The sequence below is a fragment of the Gossypium arboreum genome, chromosome 7 (assembly GCF_025698485.1).
Source record: "Gossypium arboreum isolate Shixiya-1 chromosome 7, ASM2569848v2, whole genome shotgun sequence".
Taxonomy (NCBI): domain Eukaryota; kingdom Viridiplantae; phylum Streptophyta; class Magnoliopsida; order Malvales; family Malvaceae; genus Gossypium; species Gossypium arboreum.
This window is the reverse complement of record NC_069076.1, coordinates 100,654,811-100,676,931: the sequence shown is the minus strand read 5'-3', so window position 1 is coordinate 100,676,931 and position 22,121 is coordinate 100,654,811. Positions and strand designations below refer to the sequence as shown.

Here is a 22,121-nt window from a genome sequence, read left to right as displayed (position 1 = left end):
TCACCTAATTACTTAATTTAGTTAGAGATGAGTTAGTTATTCAGTTCAAGTTGAAATTATGAAATATTTTTGGGTTGAAATTAAATTATCTATTTTTATGAAAAGCTAAAATACGATTTTACTATTTTAATAACTTATATCTTTTTAAATTTTAAAAATACTAAATCAAAATTGTATCATTTTTAGAAAGGTTAAATTGCAATTCTATCGTACACTAACTTAAAATTTCATAAATTTTAAAAAGTTAAAAATGATATTTCCTATTTTAAAGGAACCAAAGCCCCTGCCAGTTGCCTAACGCCGCCTTTTAATTCTTATAACGGTCGATTGTATTAAAACAGTTATAATTTTGGCATACGAATGTATAGGAAAAAAAAGGGTAAACTACAAAAATAATCACTTTTGTTTGCCTTAGATTACATTTTAGTAACTTATGTTTGAAATGTTATGTTTTAGTCACTTACGTTAATGTTTTGTTACGAAGTGGTCACTCTACAGCTAAGATCCATTACCTCCCTAATGGGAGTCCTACATGGTAGTCCAAATTAAATTTATTTAATTAAAAACCTATTTTTATCCTAGCAACCGGAGATCCAAGTTGACGTTTAAAACTCATTTGGACTGCCATGCAGGACTGTCATTAGGGGCGTAATGGAGTTTAACGCTAGAGTGGCCACTTCGTAACAAACGACAATGTAAGTGACTAAAACATAACATTTCAAACATAAGTGGCTAAAATGTAATATAAGACAAAACAAAAATGACTATTTTTGTAGTTTATCCCCTCTCTTCCTATATATTCGTATATCGAAATTATAACAGTTTCAACACGATCGATCGTTATAAAAATTAAAAGGCTGCGTCAGGCGATTGGCAGGGCTTCGGTTCCTTTAAAATAGGAAATATCATTTGTAACTTTTTAAAAGTTATGAAATTTTAAATTAGTGTACGATAGAATTGCACTTTAATCTTTTTAAAAATGATACAATTTTGATTTAGTTTTTCTAAAAATTTAAAAAAATTATAAAAAATTAAAATGTATTTTAAGTGACAGTTTTAGAATTTACCCAAAAAAAAAATTATAAAATGCTGACGTCATATTTGGATAGATATATCCGTTCCATATGAGTTGGCCTTCTTGTCTTGAACGTATTCTACTTAGGTTAATATGTCATCATTTAGATTTATTTTTTCTTTAAAAAGAAAATAAATCTGAAATTCATATTAATCAAATCATGAGAAAAAGAAATAAAATTGCATACCAAATAGAGCAGTCAAACTCATTAATTACCCTTCTTTTTAACTCTTAATTGGTATGAAACACAGCTAAGCCTAAAAATCTATCAATAATTTACCTTCCATTTTAACTCTCAACACATGCTTTGCCACTGCTTCAAATAAAAGCTACCTTATATATTTCAATTTACTATAATATTTGGATAAACATGCTTACTCATCATATTTATTCTCATTTCATAAACCCTTTTCATTAAAATCACAATTATACCCTTGTTATTTTTAATTACATAAAATTAAATATATTTAGCTTCATCTTTAGAAATTATTTCTATCATACTAATAATTTTTTTATAGTAATTAATATTTTAAAAATATAAATTATGTAATTATGTAATTACAACTTGTACTACAAACATGACATGTAATTACATTATGTTAGCGAGAACACGTCTAAGGAATTACAAGACAAAAGAATGTAATTAATAATTACTATCTTGATGATTACACTTTTATTCAATTACTCCGTTACATCATTTTATGTAAAAGTAAGTAATTATCATTATTTTAGAAAGTTTTAAACATAAGCTTAAAAGCCCAAGTTCAAGTATTGCTCTATCTAAACTGTGTTTGAGGTCAATTCATATTTATTTTTGTTTACGTATGGGGAGTTTGTATAGATTCATTCTATTGTAAGTCTAGATTTATTCTAACTATCAACTTAATTCTGCTTTATAATAGTTTCCGATTATAGTTGCTTGAATATATTCTTCGTATTAAATTTTAGAAAAATAAGTGAATATTTTCAAATATAATATTTTTCTTTTAAAAAATAGAAACTTATTTTCAAGGTTGTTTTAAGTTATAATTTACAAAAAAAAAAAAAGTTATAATTTATTTTTATAAATAAATAAATAAAATAAAAAATAGAGATAAATAAAATAAATTAGGCAAGGTGAGAGTGGCTGTGTGTGCTGATGTTCTGATTTGGCAAAGAAAGGCTTAACAAATTATATAAATAAATAACAATACCTAATCACCCTTCGTTCTCTTAACCCACACTCCTTTGTTTTCGTGTTCTTCATCTGGATTACGGCCATGGACCAATATCCCAAAGTATGTAGGACCTGTGACCGAAGATTCTCCAATGGCAAAGCCTTGGGTGCTCACATGAGATTTCACTTTCCTAATTTCTCCTTACCACCTTCTTCCTCTTCTTCCAACCCTCCTCTCTCTTCATTGACTTCCACCAAACATGAACTTTCTACTGACTCCACCGAGTCTTCTGAGAACCCATCTGGGAAAAGATCTAAACATCTTCCCAAGTTCTCCTCCGACATGGCGATGAACGACTCACCATCTGACTCGGTGAGCTCACCTTTCTCTATGGAAGATGCTGCCCTGTGTCTTCTAATGCTTTCAAGGAATGACCGGACTGACAATCCAAAACTGACCCAAGGTTACGAAATATCTGATCATGGTGTGGGTTTTGATTACGAGAAGGATGAAGAAGACGGTGAGTTCTTTACTGAGGCCAAGGCTCACCCAAAGTGCTACAAGTGTGAGACATGCAATAGAACTTTCAGATCTCACCAGGCTTTGGGTGGGCATATAGCTAGTCACAATTTCAAAAACAAGAAGATTGCCCAAGAAGAAGCTGAAAATGGTGGTGACGCTACTGATCATAAGATCCATCAACAAAGAATCTTTGAATGCGAGTTCTGTGATAGGGTGTTTCAATCGGGTCAAGCACTGGGTGGCCATAAGAAAATTCATTTTGGTTACTCACCATCGGTTACTCATAATAGGATTTCCATTAAGTTTAAGCCTACCGTTCAACCATTCGATCTTAATTTACCACCTTCAGAACAAGATGACGATGAAGTTAGCCTAGCTCAGAATACAGTGCGTCAGCCCTCCATCTATGACAAAGCTATATGAATGGTAAATGGAGTTTTGTTTGCGTATAAACTATAACTTCATTTTACATTCAAACAGTGGGCTCTTTCTTTTTACTCAGTTAAGACACAGTGGTTAGTTTATTTCAGGTCTCTTTTAGCAAATGCGCTTTTATCTTTTACTGTACTGGTAATGAATTTGTTGTTTTAATACAGGGTTTGATTCAAGGAAAATTTCATATGATTTTCTTTGTCTCTATGGTGATGCTAAGTTATAATACAATATTAATGATGAAATGACTAGAAACCTTTCTTTCTTCTTGTTTTTTGTTTGGATACTCAAAAGATTACTTTTGTTTTGTACTGATGATAATGAAGTCAAATATATATCCATGTATGTATGTATGTTGGGATAAATTTATGTGCTCTCTAGGGCTAGCCTATAATGTGGCATTTTATGGAGTACCATGGAAAGAAGTAGAAATCCATGGAGGGGATTAGGTAGAGTAGGTACTAGGTTTATGATTCATGATGATGATCTTCTTAGTATCAGAATGAAATGACAATCATATGCCTCCATTCCAGGCCCTATAATTAATCTCTACGGTGACTGTCTATTTTGAGTTGGGTAATACCTACATAAGTTTCCCTATCTATGTTACTCATATTTTCTCCAATTTAATAGATCGATTGAACCGAAAATTGATCGGTATACCAATATAAATAAAGAAAATAAATTAATATTTAAATTAATCGTTTGAAATCAATAAAAATTGAATTAGAAAAAATTAATTAATTATTATTAGATTAATAATCGAATCAATCACATTGATTCATTGATTTAATAAAATATCATTTCCTACAAGAAATTTCTCAATTTCTTTTCTTTTGAGGAGGAAAAGAAATGATATTTTACCTGCTTTATTTTGAATTTAAATTTAATCTATTTTCTTTATCAAACAATTATTTTTAAAATGTTTTAAGATTCAAATTTTAGTATTTTCTAAACATATTATATAATTTTGCTCCAAAGAAGTTAGGAAGAAGTTTAAAGCTATAATAAAAAGCGACATTATTAAAAATGATAGCGTATATTATATTAAATAATTCAGATTTAAATATTAAAAATGACATTATTAAAAGGAACAATTATAAACTATAAATCAAACATAGAAATTATCATAGTTTTAAATAGAAAATTATAATATCATGATTGATTAAGGATGTGAGTTACTTTCGCACTATAAAAGTGAAGATAATAATTCTCAATTTTTTTTCATTCTTTTGAAGAGAAATTATTTGATACACTACCGGTGGAGTTAAAAAAATTCCACAAGCACGAATGAAATGTTGTCATATGCTCTGAGGGAATATTAAAAAAATTAAAATATATAAATGTCATGAACTAAACCTTGATTCTGGAGTTAAAAAACTCTACTAACCCTCTTTTAAAATTAATATTCATGTCACAAAGGTAAGTAAAATTGTAAAAAAAAGATGGACCAAATGACACTATGTGTAATATGTTGATGGTTAATTTTTTAGAATAAATATTAAATTGACTCAATGTATAATTATTAAGGGTTAAAGTTATTACTAAGTCAATTTTAAAAATTGTCATTGTATCTTTCCTTTAATAATTTCACGGTTAGTGATAAAAAAACCGAATGACCATTTTATAAACTTTTATAATTAAGTGAAAAAATATTAATAATTAAGTAACTATTAATATAATTTATCCTCAGTATTACTTGTATCCAACTTTTGATGATTTAAAATGAGGTAGCATATGTTATAAAAAAATATAATATTTATTACGTGCCACTTTAGCCAAAAATGGGTTTTTTTTTCTCTTAAATTTAAAGTTATTTTTTATAAATAAAAAACCTCTAACTGACTACCTTAATAAACCATAATAATTTTTATGATTAAGTCCTTGCCATATAGGTTCGTTTGGTTACCTGGCCAATAGTTATTGCCCACCATTTGATAAAAAAATATTGAATTCAAAAAAAAAAACAAAGCAATTTACTAAATTTGACAAAAAATCAAAAGTTTTTAGCCTACAATTGCCTATTAAGGGTGAGTTTGGATGGGCAGTGCGTTTACCTGCGGTTAGTGTAAAAACAGCGGTGGCGATGAGATTAGATACTGTAACGATACTGTAGCGTGAGATAAAAAGTAAGCTAAATGCACGCACCGCACCCAATTACCGATCCAAACTAAGCCTAAGTAACAAAAAATTGGTCGGTGGGGATGATGTTATTTATTTGTGAAATCTGACATTAATGACTATAGGATTTCTTGCCAAGTTTTTCTGAAAAAGCAGCTTTTCTCATCATAATTAATGAATTGAACATAACCCAAATTATCAAAATTGCAAACAAAAACCATGGTGTATATTTTTATGATTTAACTATTTTTAAGTAGTAATGTAAAATAGTGTTTTTAAGTTGATAGTTATTTTCTTAAAATTAAACCCGTCTCTAATATTATATGTTTTAACCTTACGAAGTCAACTCTTAATATTTTTATGATCTTGAAAATTAAAGGGTAGGTCTCTTTTGGGATTCTTTTTCAATAATAAGGTAAATGTTGGGGTTGGCTGCTTAAATCCCACACTGAAAGTGGGAAAAGTTATGCGGCCTCAACCATTGTATAAATAACGGCTTTTAGCCTCTCTTTTAAGACAATTACCTCTTCTGCACCCTTTCCAATGCTTTTAAGGGTTAGTTTAAAAAGTACTTAAGTAATTAACCAGAAGAGGGAAAGTATATTGTGTTAAAGGAGTGTTAGAGGAATGAAAACATAATTAAGTTGTTAACAATGGTTTTAAGAGAGAAAAGTTAAAAATTTTAATTTTTCATTTGAAAAAAAGTATTTTTGAAAAGCCAAAAAGTTTCTTCAAAAGTTGTTTAATATTCATTTTACTTTTAAAGTACTTTTCATGTCACTGAATACAACTTAAAGCATATGTTTTGGAAATCCTTTTAATTAAGAGTTTCATTAGTTTAGAAATTTTTTCGTATTAATGAAATTATCGTTGTGTCTAAGGACATAGACAATATGTTGAATTTTGTAAATTTGATGTTTTGTTCTTTTATTATTTTATGTGTACTTATCAGTTTATCTGTCACATTTCGATATTTAATAGTAATTTGTTGGGTTAATCCGTTGTACTTGGGTAGTTTCAATTTGCTTTTAGTGTTTAATTAGTTGTGAAGCTATATTCATACGAGATATTACCTGGTGTCCTCAAAAATTGATATCAGAGCCTTGATGAAGAAGTGTTAATTTTCTTAATATGCTCTGTGGTTGTAGCATTGTCTAATCTATCACATTAGAAAGGAAAATTTCACTATTGGAGTTTCTAGCCAAAACTTTTATTAAATATAATTGTTCAAAAATAGAAGTATATGTAGATGAAAATATTAAACTTAGGGCACTATATTTAACAAAAAAAAGGATTAGAGGTGTTTGATCATTGTTCAATCTTGAAGGTTACTTTATCTAGATCGTGTTATAAATGTCCTGACTAAGCCTATTGACGGTCGGGGTGAAATTTCAACTTCTAAATCTCGGTTAATTGAATTTTCGTTTATGAGCCTCTTCAAACATGACTTATTGTTATTGATTCGATGATCCCTATAGGACGTGGCCAGCGAGAATTAATTATTGGGGATAAACAGACCTGTAGAACAATAGTAGCCACGAATATGATTCTCAATCAACAATGGCAATATGTAATATGTGTTTACGTAGCTATTGATTAAAGAACATCTTCTTCTATGACTCAGGTAATGACCACTTTCCAAGAAAGGGGAGCGATGGAGTACACCATTGTGGTAGTCGAAACAGTGGATTTCCTAGCTACATTATAGTACCTTGCTCCTTATATAGGAGCTACTTTGATGTCTCTTCCATCACGAAAACCGCTGGGTTGTGAAATTTATCTAAGATATATTTTTTATTTGTATTCGTGCCTTTCAGAAAGAACCGCTAAATCAAGTTATCAATTAATCATGTGTGGTATTTCGGCAGTGATATTCGTGCCTCATGACTGGTAATAGATTGTGCCTATCTAATTTTCATGAGAATCATGAAGGAACAGTGGCATTTGGAGCTGGTAAAAAAAAGGAACAAATCCTTGGAAAAGGAGTCCTAAATATTGAAGGCATTTAAAAAGCTTTAGAATGTCTTCTTGGTAGAAGGATCAAAAGCCAATGTCATCGATATCAGTCAACTATGTAACCAACAAATGCTTGTTAAATCCATAAAGAATAAATGCCTGATAGCCAGGAAGACAGATGAACTAGTGTTGGAAGGGACCAAGACTTTTGATAATTGCTACAAGCTGACCAGACAAACGAAGTGTAACAAAACAGGTACCTCTGAGCTTGAAATGTGGTATGAGAAGTTGGGACATGTGCATTACAAAGGGTTGCAAAAATGTATCTCATACATTTTGAGTTGAAACAGCGGACACTACAATTCATGTAATCAATAAAGCCTTATTGAGATAAAAAAACAACGGTGACTCTATACAAAATGTGGAGAGGAATGAGGCCTACTGTCAAATACTTCGATGTTTTTGAAAGCACATGTTATATCTTGAGAGATCGACCGTATCAAGGAAAGGTCAATGTAAAAAATGATAAAGGGATTTTTTGGGCTATTCCAACAACAAGGCTTATAGAGTCTATAACAAGCAAGCTCAAATAGTGGAGTCTATTAACGTTGTTGTGAAAAAAGGAACCACCAGACTGACACTTGAAGATGAAGATTTGACACAAGTAGATATAAAAGCAGTTGCTACTGCTCCTGACGAAACCGTGTCACAGGAACTAATTGCAAAGGAACAAGTAGATGGTGATGTTAATGAGGAGAATGTTGAAATGGATGATCTTTCCTAACCCCAACAATCTTCAAGGGTAAGAAAAGATCGCTACATAGATGATGCGTCACTGCCAACACACCAAGCAAATTTTACTGGTCATGGCTCTGAGTATAGCCACTAACTTCATGGTCATTGACACATATATATTCAACTCTAAGAATTGGAAAATACTGAGATCATGTTTGGTTTCATGCCTCACGTAGTCTTTTTTTTTTTTCTATTTTTTAATTTGTAGCCTTTTTTCCTTGTAATTTTGCCTTTAGATGCCGAAAAGGACAAAAAAAAATCTAAGAATACTTATTCAAATTAAAGCATCTATATTAAAAAATGAACATGTTGATGTTTGTGTTGAAGTTTTAGAAGTTAAAAACAATTTTCCGATCTTCAATCAATAATAAATAATTGAATTGATTATGTAATGGAAATAAAGTCGAATTCAGACAGCCAAGTAGGTAGTAGATATTATTTAATCCACTTCAATATTATTAATAATTATAATATAGTATGTATTGTAGATATATTATTAATTATAAAATAGTATGTATTGTAGATTAATGAATAAGATAGATAAGAAATAATTAAATTTTCCGAGGTCTTAAATAATATTCCTTGTTCGTGGAAGCCTTTACGTGAGGGAAAATAGTCTTCTCTTCACCTACCTTCCTTACTGCACTATTGTCATGCATTTCACATACATACATATATATATATATATATTCCTCATCAACGTGCCATCAACTTATACTTAGTTCCATAATGTATTTTAAACTGCTGCAATGCAATTTAAACCATGGATTTGCACTTTCTCTATTCACTTAATCCCTAAGCAAACACATCTCATCTGAACATAAAATTTGTAACATGGAAACGTCATTGACGACGCGCCGCCATCAGTCGGAGGCAAGGTCCGTATCTCCACACCTACTGCGGAGTCGAAGTGGAACCTCAGCCCTAAACAGGGCACCGCCGGTGATGAACTCGATCCAAAGCTCGGCTCACAGGTCAAAGTCAACGACAAGGTCATCAAGAACCCTAAGAAATGGAGAGAACATTAACCCTACCACCACCAACATGCAAAAGAAGCCTAACCATCAAGAGGGTAGAGATGGGGTGGTTAGGTTCATGCAGCAGCGTGGCAGTGGCGTTGCAATTAAGGGATCAAAATCAGTGACGAGTTCTCCATCAGCATGGGCATTGTCTCCGGGTAGGTCTTCGCCGTTGATGGTAGGAATGGAGCCACAAGGATCTTGTGGGTCGACGACTGAGGTAAAGGCTAAGTACTCCAAAGGAGTAAGTGGGTTTTTAAAGTATTTCAGGCAAAAGAAGGTGTCGCCTATTCGAGAAGAAGAGTATCATCAGTTTCGAGTTTTTTATAATAGGATGTTGCAGTGGAGGTTTGTGAATGCTAGAGCTGAAGTTGCCATGAACGCTGTGAATACAGATGCACAGGTACGTATACATATATATAATATATATCTTTAAATTTTATATGTTGTTTTTGGTAAATTTTAAACAAACTAATCCTAAATGAGCTAAATATGAACCGGCCTTAAAAACCCAACTAAAAAATTCAATGAGTGCGAAGTCAAAATGATCCAAGCTTAAAATTCAAAATGACTAGATTTAGATTAAACCAATCCAAAACCTACTCAATTCTCCCAAATTTAAAAAACTCTATCGACGAATTCAACTAATCTAAACACAAAATGTTTCAAACTAAAAATATCTCCGACTTGAAATAATTCGAATATATTAATACTCAAAACTTACATATTACAAATTAATTTGATTCAAAACTAACCTGAGTAATTGATTATGTTGTTTCTAATATTTGATTTTTCAGGATAAATTGTTTGGTGTGTGGCTAAGAATCCTAAAGATAAGAAACTCTACTTTAGAAAAGAGAATTCAACTTGAGAAGCTGATACATGAGATCAAACTACATCAAATTGTAGGTCCACAGTTATGTCTACTAAATGAGTGGGCGAAATTGGAGGCCAAAAATTACGAAGCTGTTAGCCGGGTGATTCGTAAACTCTCAGCAGTCCTAGTTAGAGTCCCTCTTAAACAAGATGCCAAGGTATATATTGTATTATGATTCCAGTCTAATTATACTTTCAGGTTCTATATTCATTGCATATTTAAATTTTAGTTATTTATTTATTTTTTGATATTATAATTGATGAAAGAAATTTCGTTGAATTGGATTATACGGTATTCTTAAAATAATATTAAAAGGTCACATATAGCTAATATCACACCTGTGGAAAGCTACATATGGAAATAAAAATGTTGAGTTTGAAATTGTAATGTTTCAAATTCTGAACATGGGATTATAAGGTTCTTCCTTATAGTGAAAATTGATTTTTTTTTTAAACATGGTTTCCATGCCGCTTTAAATTAGTCATGTGATTGATTAAAAAAGTGAAGAGATTAAATTTCGAGGTTAAAAGTGAAAGAACTAAATTGTATATGTTCAAAGAGTATAGGGACTAGAAGCAAAATTAGACTTTTATATATTTATATATATATATATCCATATATCCATATATCTTACTAATTAGCTAGCATTGGTTAATTAATTATGGAGAAATCGGAGTGCAAGGTTGATTATAAGAAGAAAAAATGTTGAACCAGTAGAGTGCATGCAGGTAGATGTGGAGTCTCTCAATGAAGCTATAAGTGCAGCCATTGCAGCCATGGATGGCATAGAAGCCACTATTATAAACATCTTCTCACAGGTTGGTTTTACATATATAATTAAATTGTGGGTAATAAAGTAATTGGCACTTGTATAAATTTCATTTCTATATATCTAATTGTAATTTTATGTGAGTGGAAGCAGCCGGTGGAGAAAATGCTGTATATGGTTACTGAGCTTATAAGCATGGTGGAACAAGAAAAACAGTGCTTGGAAGAAATTGAGAAAGTTATCACCTTGGTTCCTCCAAAAAATATATTGGTGCGCTCTTTAATAATTTACCCTTTGATTATTTGCTCATATTATAATTATGTTGAACGTTTTTGTGTATTTATATGATACGGTTATCGTTCATAGATGTGACATATTAAGTAGATTTTCATGCATGATGATACTTATCCTATTTTAAGGTTAACACATATTTAAAGTAAATTAGTATACACAAAATTAACACTATGTGTAGGCGAACCCATATTTCGCATATATAAACCCATAAAGACTCAACAGACTAACTGGTTAATGAGTTAATAATCGTTAGCATTATAACAAATTATATTATCGTGATTACAATTAAAGTATAAAAAAAGAACATATACACTAATTATCATACATTGATTTAATTTAATTCCAAAATTTTTGAGTTTAAAGTTAATGTTGAATTGAAATTATTTCACGTTCCTTGAAACATTTTATGTTGAGATTATTCGAGTACGTTTGTCAATAAATTTTTCATGTAGACTGATTTGAGACCAAAAGCATTGAATAATTAGCCACTCCTCTTAAGGTTTTAATTTGTGTAATTACAAATGTTTCCTAAGCAGGTGTCTGAGCAGAGCCTACGTGTGCATCTTATCCAAGCAGCTAAGGAGTCAAGGAAAGGTCAAACTCCTCACTGAAAAATTCATCTCATAAATTTTTGTAAAAGAAGAAAAGCAAAGGCATATGTAAGAGCAAAGAGTAGCAGTTGATTGAGTCTTAACTTGATTGATATGAGTATTGTTGCTAATATAAGAGAACGTTGATTCGAGTTCGTTAAAACACATTATTTTTTTATTTATAGGTTAAAGAGAGAATTATGAATAATTTTAAACATTACGTAAAAAAAAAAAAAAACAGATCTGATCACTAGTTTAATCTCGATATTATACTTGCACATATTTCTTAAACTTTTTAAGACACCAGGCCAAACAAAAATAGGTTACATGGATTATTTTGGTTATGCTCCAATCTCGATGTTAATCAACCCTCTAATCTATTTTAATTGTATCTGTTAGTTGAATGAGTAAAATTAATTTTTAGTTAAATCGATTCAAATAAAATTAGTATAGTTTTCTATTTAAATAAATATCCATTATAGTTTAAGTTACATGGGAAAAGTCATTTACTTCATCTTTGTATGAATTTGGGCTTTAAAATATTTGAGCCATTTCAATTCGTTTAATATTAATTTTGAGTTTAGTTTTTTTATGAATTTGTGTGATTTTAGGTTTTAATCATATATCATTATAGATATAAATTTTAAGATTAAATTGTTTCAAATTACTTGTTTTGATTAAGTTTGGATTAATTCATTAGTGTTGGTGTTGTTATTTTTATGCTCAAATAATTTAAATTTAATTAAAATAATTACAAATAGTTAACAATTAAAATTATATTAACTTCAATCATATCAAGCATTCAATATTATTTTAACCTTTTAGCATTTTATGCGAATTTATGTGAGTTCTGAGATAAATCCGAAAATGAATATGGACCAAATTGTAATATTTTTAAAAGATAAGAACATTTTTACAAAGTAAGAGTCACACGACCGTGTGCCCAAACCATATAAGAGTTTAAATTATAATAAAAAAAACTAACAAGCCGACAACTCGCACAAATAGCTACTCACTCAATTTTGGCCATCAAATAAAATATCTTCCCCTATATTTATTGGTCAAAAGTTTGAAATGAAAAAAAAAAAACTTAAAAGTAGCTTTGCTTTTATTTAAAAGTCTAATTTAATTCAATTTTAAATTTAATCCGAACTTAATAAAAGTACAAGTCTAATTCCAAAAATATGTATGTATGAAGTTAATAAAAGCACTTGAAAATTCCATTGAAAGGAAAAAAGAGAAGAAAAAAAATGAAAACCACTTCTATACCAATTCCCCACCATTCTAAATATAAACCATACAAGAAAAGGAAACGTAAAAGTAATGATATTATATATATTAACATTCTAGTTTAGCCTTTTGTGCTATAGAATCATCAATGCCAACAACAACCACATTGCTCCCATTGACACCACCACCGCCACCATCCGCAGGTAGTTTCCGCTTGGGCTTAGCTCCTTGTAGCATCAACACGACGTCCCTCATCGACGGCCGCTCCACCGGGTTACAATTGGTGCATAACAACGCAATTCTAAGCATTTGCATCATTTCTTCCCTCACGGATGCACATGTTGCCCCAACATTTTTATCCAAAACGTCAACAATCCTGTCTTTATTCTTGATTTTAGACCTAACCCAATCCACGATGCTGTGCCCATCACCAAATTCCGACTCCACCGATCTTTTCCCACTTATAATCTCCATCAACACTACCCCAAAGCTATATATATCACTCTTTTCGTCAACTTGTAGAGTATAAGCATATTCTGCAACAATGATACAAGAACGTTAATGATTACTACAACATTACAAAACAGACAAAACATGATGTAATGAATCAAAAGGCATTGACAAAAGTCTCCTTGGGATGGGCCCACCATTGTAATATAATCTTACAAGGATTTACAAGCAAAGCAATATAAACGACTTCAACAAATAAAGCATAAGTCTTCACGCCCATGCAACAGTTACAAAAAACAGGGCGGTGCCAAAATAGGCTTTTTAGTTGTTGTGCGCAATGCGCACCACCACGAGTCTAAAGCAAATTAAAGTTGGACTAAATTAAAACCTCTTATTATATATGGTTTAAATGGAATTAAATTTTATTTGTTTGTTACCTTAATAAGTGTGATGGGATGGACCCATTTTTGTTGTAAATCAACAAAAAGGGGAAGAATGTAATAGATTCACTAGCTGAAAAGTGCCTTTGTCCTATCAATTGACTCGAGTTTATCTAAAATAGGATTAATTCAAATAAAAAATTATTTTAATTTAGAATAATTTTATACTTAAATTTTAAATTTAAATTATTATTATTTATATTAAATTCGAGAATTTGAATAAAATTGAGCAAATAAAATCTTATCCTATGATTTTTTTTAATGCACAAACTTTACCAAAACTAGCAAACAAAATTCATATGTACGGACCGACCATGAACAAGGATTAAGCGTAGGTTAGCAAGATTCCATAATCTCAAACTAAAATGAACGGAAAGATTGGTAAACGCACCTGGCGCAATGTAGCCATAGGAGCCAGCAATGACCGACATGGACTCGTCACTTTGGATCAACTTAGCCACCCCAAAATCCGCCACTCTAGCCTCCATCTCACCGTCCAATAAAATATTACTCGGCTTCAGATCACGGTGGACGATCACCGGATCGCAGTCGTGGTGGAGATAGCAAATGCCTTGAGCCACCCCGAGAGCGATTTTGTACCTAGTCACCCAATCAGCCACCAAATTGTCCCCTTTGTTTTTGCCATGCAATAGGTCATCGAGGTTCCCGTTGGGCATGTACTCGTACAGCAACATGGTGCACTCCCTGTTGCTGCAACACCCTAATAATCTCACTATGTTACGGTGCCGGACGTTTCCCAACACCTCCACCTCAGCCAATACCCCTCTCCGTCGTCTCGCCGTCTCTTTATTCTTACCCCACAGCTTCTTCACCGCTATGGTCTCGCCACTCGGCATCTCGGCTTTGTATACCGTTCCCGTAGACCCCATCCCTATGATCTTATCGGTCATCGACAAGCACTCCAGCACATCGTCCGACGTGAAATTCAGCCGATGGAAGGCGGTTAGTTTCCACGGTCCGATCTCACGATCATCATTGAATCTACGGCCGTAACTGGCGTGGAAACAACGGGTCCCAGCCACGAGAACGAACAAGCCGACACCAAAAGCAGCTGCCACAATCCAAACTATAGCTCCCGCTGCTTTCTTAGGCGGATGTTGTTGGTTGTTATTACCAGCTTCCATATCACCTGTAGCCAACGCCTCCGGGCACGGTTTAGCTACAATTCTGCCGCAAAGTCCGTCGTTACCGAAAAATGAGGAAGGGTGTAAATTGGGAAATGTTGGACCGGACGATGGGATTGGACCAGATAGCAAATTGTAAGAAACGTCGAAATTTTCCAAAGTGCTACAGTTTTCGAAGCTTGAAGGGATAGTTCCGGTGAGCAAATTATGTGAAAGATCAACCGCATTTATCGAAGGAAGCATCGATAGTTCCCTTGGGATTATACCCGTAAGCAAATTGCTGCTTAAATTCAAAGACAAGAGCTTTTGACAACGATCAATATCCCCAGGGATGCTTCCGTTTAGAAAATTACCTTGGAGTTCGATCTTGTACACGTTATTACAGTCAACAAAATCTGGTATTTTGCCTGTGAGCTTAGATGAACTTGCTGAAAAAATTTGCAAGCGCGGTGCACTCCATATGTTGCTTGGCAGTTCGTTGTTGAAATCGTTCTCCGAGATGTTAAGGTACTGCAACATTGGTGCATAGCCAAGATCCCCAGGAATCTCACCTGTAAACTTGTTCTTACTCGCATCCACAAATGTTAAGTTCCTTAAGAGCCCGAAGCCGTATGGGATGGTACCATTGAGGAGATTGTTTTGGATTCGGAATCTAGAAAGCGATGTGCAGCTCACTAGGCTTCTTGGCAGCTCATTTGTGAACATGTTGTTGAAAAGGATGAGTTTGAAAAGCTTATTTCCATGGCAAAGATTTGGAGGGAGTGGCCCAGTTAGAGAATTTGATGATACATCGAGAGTCAGTAGCTTCCCATTTGAACCCAGTTTCTGTGGGAGAATGCCGCTGAAATTGTTGTCCCATAGAAGTAAAGTGTTGAGATTTGGCAACTCACCGATGCTTTGCGGAATAGTACCAGAAAAATTGTTGCCAATTAAGCTCAACCATGTTAGCTCAGTTAAAGAAGCTAACTCTTCTGGGATTGTACCACTGAGTAAGTTATTAGATAAATCAAGAACCTTCAAAGCTTTCAACTTTGTGTAACTCATTGGAATTTCACCTACAAAGTTGTTTTTGAAAAAATATAAAACTTCTAACTTGGTTAAATTGCCAAGTTCTTCAGGAAGTAGACCTGAAAGTGAACAATTCGAGATGTCCAAGTACTTGAGATTTGATAGCAGTGCAAGTTCCACTGGTATTTTGCCTGTAAACCCATTGTAGCCAATCTCGATGTGTTCAAGCTGGGTCAAGAATCCTAGTTGTGGTGGTAAAGTACCTTCCAATGCATTTCCTGCCAAGTCAAGGAACTTTAATCTTTTAAAGTTTCCATAGCCAACTGGTATCACCCCTTCAAAGTAGCTTCCCCCAAGATTGAGCTGTTCCAAGAACTGTAAGTGTATGAACTCGAGCGGCAATGGGCCAATGAAATCGTTGCTGTATCCATTAAAAAATTTCAAAAACTTAAGCTTGGAAACCCCAGGTGGAAATGTTGCATTGAAGGAGTTGTGGCTTATGTCAAGAGTCCTCAGTTGAGTGAGCTCAAAAACGGCAGGTTGTAGCGGCCCATCGAAATAATTTCTGCTCAAATTGAGGTCGACCAGGCTAGTCAAAAACCTGATCTCGGGTGGGATAATCCCAGAGAGGTTGCGAAAAGAGAGATCAAGAGACGTGACTTGAGCAGTAATGGGGTTGCATTTGACACCTGACCATGAACACCAAACCGGTTGATCATGGGAACCAGAGTTGGAAAAGGCAGGGGAAGGGTCCCAATCTTTGAAAGTGGAGAAAGGGTCATTAAGGGAGGATTTCAAGGAGAGAAGGGAGAGGAGAGGGAGAGGGAGAGGCAGAGGAGGTGGTGCAGAAGCAGAGAGGACAAAAGGAGAAGATGGAATTAGTAGATAAAAGAAGAATGTGAGGAAGAGAAGAAGAAAATGAAGGATCATGGTTATGGCCGGGATGTGGGGCGTTTTGAGGTGGATGTATGAAGCTTCATCTTTAGTTTATAGAGGTAAATTCAAGGCAAGGGAAACATATGTTTTAATTAGGAGACAAAGGTGGATGCTTTTTGAGAGCTTCACCATGTTTGTGTTTTTTCTTCCATTTTTCTTGATTTTAATTTTTTTTTAAAAAAAACATTTCGATTTCAATCTCTGAATTTTGTTATAATTAGTCAAATATATTAACTATAATTATTATACTTATAACCTTTAAATACTATTCTCTTCATGAATGTGAAACTTCATACCAAAATGCTAAACAGTAAATAGTAGTAGTACTATTTTGTTTTTCAATTTTTGTTTGTTTGCAATGGAGTTTGACTTTTTTTTAAGGCTAGCTTTATCTATGATGCCCATTTACTTTGTATCATTAATGCCGGTAAAAAGTGATTAGTAACACAATTATGAATTATACTCTCCCTTTTTTTTATATTATATACTTAAAATCACTCAAAACCTTTTTAACTTATAAATAGAAAAATAATACATTTAAACACGTTTGAATTTACGTCCTCTTACATTAATAACAATGTATATACTAATCGAGTTAAAACTCAAATCACCGACTAAAATTAATATTAAACTGGTAATTTATACACATGCTGTATTATAATTTTATTTATTTATATTTAGATGTACAAATGTGAAACTATAAATCTTGTTTAAGTATGTTGTGTTTTTATTATCTTTTTGGTTTTTTTTTTCTTTTTTGAGAAATACAAGCAAAAAGGCGAATAATGTTCGGCATGCATGCCTTCTAATTGCTTCGCCTTTTAAGCTCCACGCCTTCTATCACTTTATTGTTATTATTGTTATTATTTTGCTTTGAAGAATCTAATTTTAAACCTTGTTAATTTCACTTGTGTAATGTCACAGAACAGCTAATGAAATGCTAATTATTGGTAATATATATACCTTTATTTGCTCTTACAAGACATAATTAATTCATTTAGTAAAAAAGAATGAAGTGGGTAAAAACATTTCAACATTTGAGAAAATAAAAAAAGCAATAGTGATTGTTTCTGTAGGGGTTCTACGTGATCAGAGAGTGACTTGGATCCTTGGTTATAATCGTTTTCTAAGAATCTGTTCAGTATTTGTTGTTAATCTTTAGGATATCTAGGATGGACTAATTCTTTTACAGAATTGAATTTCACTTTGATCAAGAGGATTATTCAAGCCTTATAGCATATAAGACATATCCCGAAGAAAAAAATCTAGTTATAGACCGTTTAACTAAAATAATATCTGACAGAAAAATTGATGTGCGGATATTTGCTAAAACTCTTAGAAAGAGCTAATAACTTATGTGATTTTAATAATTTTAATTATTTTTTTTATTTTTATCACCAAAAAAGAAGCAACAAGAAACAACAAAACTACACTAAAATTTTAAAAAGCTACATAAAACATTATGCTCATATATAATTGCAGGTGGGGATGCCCACAGTACACCTCTAAGGCCTCTAAATTGAGATTCAATTGATAAATAAATTAAAATCGAACCAAATAGTAGAAAGGGGTAGGGAATGCATAATGGGGGTGGGTCCAAATTGGTTTCACCACTTAGTTTGTCCCCCTTATACCCATCGCTTGCAAAAAGGAAGGCTATGGAGGGATGGGAATGGCAGGATTATACAGGGCTCACGTGCCTGTCATGTGCAGAGAATCGGGACCGGGGTGTGTGTTTGGCGTGATAGTCATGGCATGGCAGCATGCATGCATGCATGACCCTACCACCAGAGCAAAGCAAAGGATGCATCATATTTGTGGCACTGCCATCATCAACATGCATCATCATCATCATCATGATTGGCCAGTTGCTTTCCATTGCGAAGCCAACGCGTTATACTTGTCGTCTCAATTTCCGCCCTAACTGTAGCTCCTCAAAATACTTCACCTATAGGCCTTTTTCTCAAGGTTTTCTCCCTTTCTTTTCTATTATAATAAGGGTTGAATCGAGATCTCGTTACCTTTTAAAATTTTGATTTGGTTGTGCTCAATTTTAAATTTAATCAAAATTTAATAATCACTTTTAAATTTAATCAAAAGTAATATAATTATCGAATATTCAAGTATATTAAAAAAATATTATAATAAATTTAGTTCTTAATATTTTTTTACTGTCAATTTAATCTCAACTAATTCATTTTTGAATTACTTTCTCCTTCAACCTTCAAAATTTAATTAATTTGCTTTTCTTTGATTGAAAAGAGATTGAAATGTTCAAATTTTAATAACAATGATGTAGAAGCTTATGCGTCAATTAGCATGTATTTCATAAAATTAATAAAAAAGTTCATAAAATAAATTGTTACGTAGACTACAACACCAAAATTACTAAATATTTAATAGTATATACAACTTTTCCATTAAAAGCAAAATAATTTAACTAAAATTTAAAAGTTGATAACTATCGTGATAAAATAAATAAATTTATCATTACTCAAAAAAAACAAGATCATAGTCTCGAGTGGCCTTTTTTTTTTAATCCTTTTTTTCTTTTTCTTCATGTACTAATATTGAAGAAGAGCATCGGGCACGCATGAAGAAGGTTAGTGGAATAATGCAGCTACCTTTTCCAAGCACTGCTTGCTTTCTGATTAACTTGCACATTGACTTCTTTTCTACTGCTATAGACTTCAAAATTTTTATTTATTTTTAAAATTTTCTATAGATATAATATCTTAAAGGGTAAACTACACTCATGATTATTTTTGTTTATCTTAAGTTACATTTTATTTTACTTATGTTTGAAATGTTATGTTTTAATCATTGAGCCGTTAATTATCATTAACAGTAAGTTGGCACGTTAAATCATCATTTTAAACAATAAAATCATCATTTTAAACAATAATTTTAGGTTAAATTATACAATTGGTTCTCATATTTTTTTGTTTTAAATAATTTAATTTTTTCCTTTTATGATTTTTTGACTTTCCTTTTTTTGTTTCCATTCTCTTCTACTTTTTCCTACCTTCTCCATTTATTTTAACTACCATGAGCTCGTTCATGACAAACCCAACAATATCATCCCCTCACCAAACAAAGCCACGTTCAAATCAATCGAGAGAGAGAGAGAGGGGGGGTTAGATTCATGTCAATGGTTTGAGGTACTCTGACAACTTTCTTGTTGACCCTAACTGTCAGGAAGGAGATATTCGTGAGGAGGAACACATATCAAAAAATTAAGTTGATTTAATGGCCAATGATGGAGATTTGATCTTGGGTAGTCCAAAAGTTGGGGATTTTTTTATATCTTTTCGAAAGGAAGTCATGGTAGTAGTGAATGTGTTAGTGGATGAAACGAAGATGACAGGTAGTGGTGGAGGGTTTTGATAGTTAGCAAATGGTATGGGTTTATGAGTTTTGGTTATAGACAATAATGGCTTTCGACTTCCTGCTTTTTTATTCAATGCTATTTCGACTCCCTGATATCTTAAAAGAAATGGAGAAGGGAGGAAAATAGAGGGAGGAGAAAAAGAGAATGGAAACAAAAAAAAATTTAAAAGAACATAAAAGAAAAAAAAATTAAATTGCTGAAAAGGAAAAAATATGGGGACAAATTGTATAATTTAACATAAAATTTGTGTTTAAAATGATGATTTAACATGTCATGCCAGCTTACCGTTACATCATTAACTGTAATTAATGGTTCAGTGACTAAAATCTTACAACACAATAACGTAAATGACTAAAACGTAATATTTTAAATATAAATGACTAAAATATAAAGTAAGATAAATAAAATTGACCATGGTTATAGTTTACCCTATATTAAATATATGAAAACACTTAAAACTATTAGCCAACTTCGTAGCATATATGAGAATAGGGTGATTTAGGGATTTTTATCAAAATAATATGATTTCGAAAATGGTACAACTTTGAAATAATTATTAGGTTGTGCGACACCCTGCAAGTCTTCAAATGGGAGTGCAGCAGCTATTATATTTGGGGATATTTCCTATATAAGTCCCTCAATTTTAAATTTTGTTTTAATCCTAACTTTAATTGGCAATTTTATTTATTTTATTTAGTCATTGCTTTTAATAGTTTTGAATTTAGTTTGTATTTATCTGGTTTTTAAATTACTAATGCCTTTATATGTATATGGTGAAGATTCACTTTGTTGTATAATAATTTTAGTTGTGTCTATTTACATGTCTTTTAATATAGATTCAATTACTAATGTCTTTTTATTAAATAGACACAACTAAAATTATTATACAACAAATTGAGTCTTCACCATATACATACAAAGGAATTAGTAATTTTAAAAAAACCAGATAAATACAAACTAAATTCAAAACTATTAAAATTGCAAATTAAGGTTAGAATTAAAATAAAATTTAAATTTAAGGACCTATATAACAAATATACCAAACTAAAATAGCTGCTGCACTCCGTTTGAAGATTTGCAGGGTGTCGCACAAGCTAAACGAAAATTTTTTTTTATCGTGATTGGATCTCACTTATCTACCTCTACTATCTTAACACCGCTAGCTAAGTATTTTCATTTACTATCTTTTTTAATTTTTTTGAAGGCTTTTGAAGGCTAAAATAATATGGTGAAGTAAAAATTTTATAATGGGAGATAATAAATACAAGAATGAAGAATAAAATCTTTGATTTGAGCTTATTTTAACTTTAAATCTATTCTCTTTTCTACTTTGAAACCTTATGTTAGGTTCAAAATTGATAATTGCAATTAGAAATTTAGTGCTAGAAGCAGTGCCAATTACTTTAAATTTTGGTGAAGAATAGAGTAAAAAAATAATAAACACTCAATATATTTATGCAGTTCAGTTTTCTTTATATCTTCGAGGCCATGCCAAGAGAGATAATAAACTATCTTAATACCTCATACAATTAATGATTAGAAGCATTAACACTCACTAAATTAGTAAATTCACTTTTACAGCTAAAATCTAGTCACTAAATCAATGACTCACTTGATTACTTACAAAATGCACTCTAAAAAATAAGTTCTAAATAACAAAATAAATACTATTTTTTTTTTTACTTCTACAATCCTTTTATATATAAGTGTTAAAGATCAATTACAATCCATTTTTCCATCAAAATACCAAGATAATTAGCATGAATAATTGTGGCCATTTGGGGTGAAAATAGTGATTAGAAGCATTTAACATGTAAAATCTGACAACTCTGCACAAGGGGAATTGATAGAAATTGATAAAATACTGAGTACCTACACGATGGGGGTTGATCCCTCCAAGTACTGGTCAACGGG

The 22,121-nt window shown here is 32.0% G+C and overlaps 3 protein-coding genes across 3 annotated transcripts; 2 read left to right on the top strand and 1 right to left on the bottom strand.

Annotated features, from left to right (window-relative positions):
- Positions 1 to 2,205: 2,205 nt before the first annotated feature.
- LOC108476203 (zinc finger protein ZAT9-like) lies at positions 2,206 to 3,177 on the top strand. The gene has a single exon (XM_017778343.2). The coding sequence runs from the start codon at positions 2,335 to 2,337 to the stop codon at positions 3,175 to 3,177; it is 843 nt and encodes a 280-aa protein (XP_017633832.1). The 5' UTR covers positions 2,206 to 2,334.
- Positions 3,178 to 8,892: 5,715 nt separating this feature from the next.
- LOC108476211 (QWRF motif-containing protein 7) lies at positions 8,893 to 10,908 on the top strand. The gene is made up of 4 exons (XM_053031042.1): positions 8,893 to 9,480; positions 9,875 to 10,111; positions 10,683 to 10,776; positions 10,877 to 10,908. The coding sequence occupies exons 1-4, from the start codon at positions 8,893 to 8,895 to the stop codon at positions 10,906 to 10,908; spliced, it is 951 nt and encodes a 316-aa protein (XP_052887002.1).
- A 1,800-nt stretch (positions 10,909 to 12,708) lies between these two features.
- Positions 12,709 to 17,048, bottom strand: LOC108472180 (leucine-rich repeat receptor-like protein kinase TDR). Its single transcript, XM_017773689.2, has 2 exons — positions 14,119 to 17,048; positions 12,709 to 13,373 (listed from the first exon to the last, which is right to left on the bottom strand). Exons 1-2 carry the CDS (start codon positions 16,808 to 16,810, stop codon positions 12,946 to 12,948), a joined length of 3,120 nt encoding a protein of 1,039 aa, XP_017629178.1. The 5' UTR covers positions 16,811 to 17,048; the 3' UTR covers positions 12,709 to 12,945.
- Between the last annotated feature and the right edge of the window lie 5,073 nt (positions 17,049 to 22,121).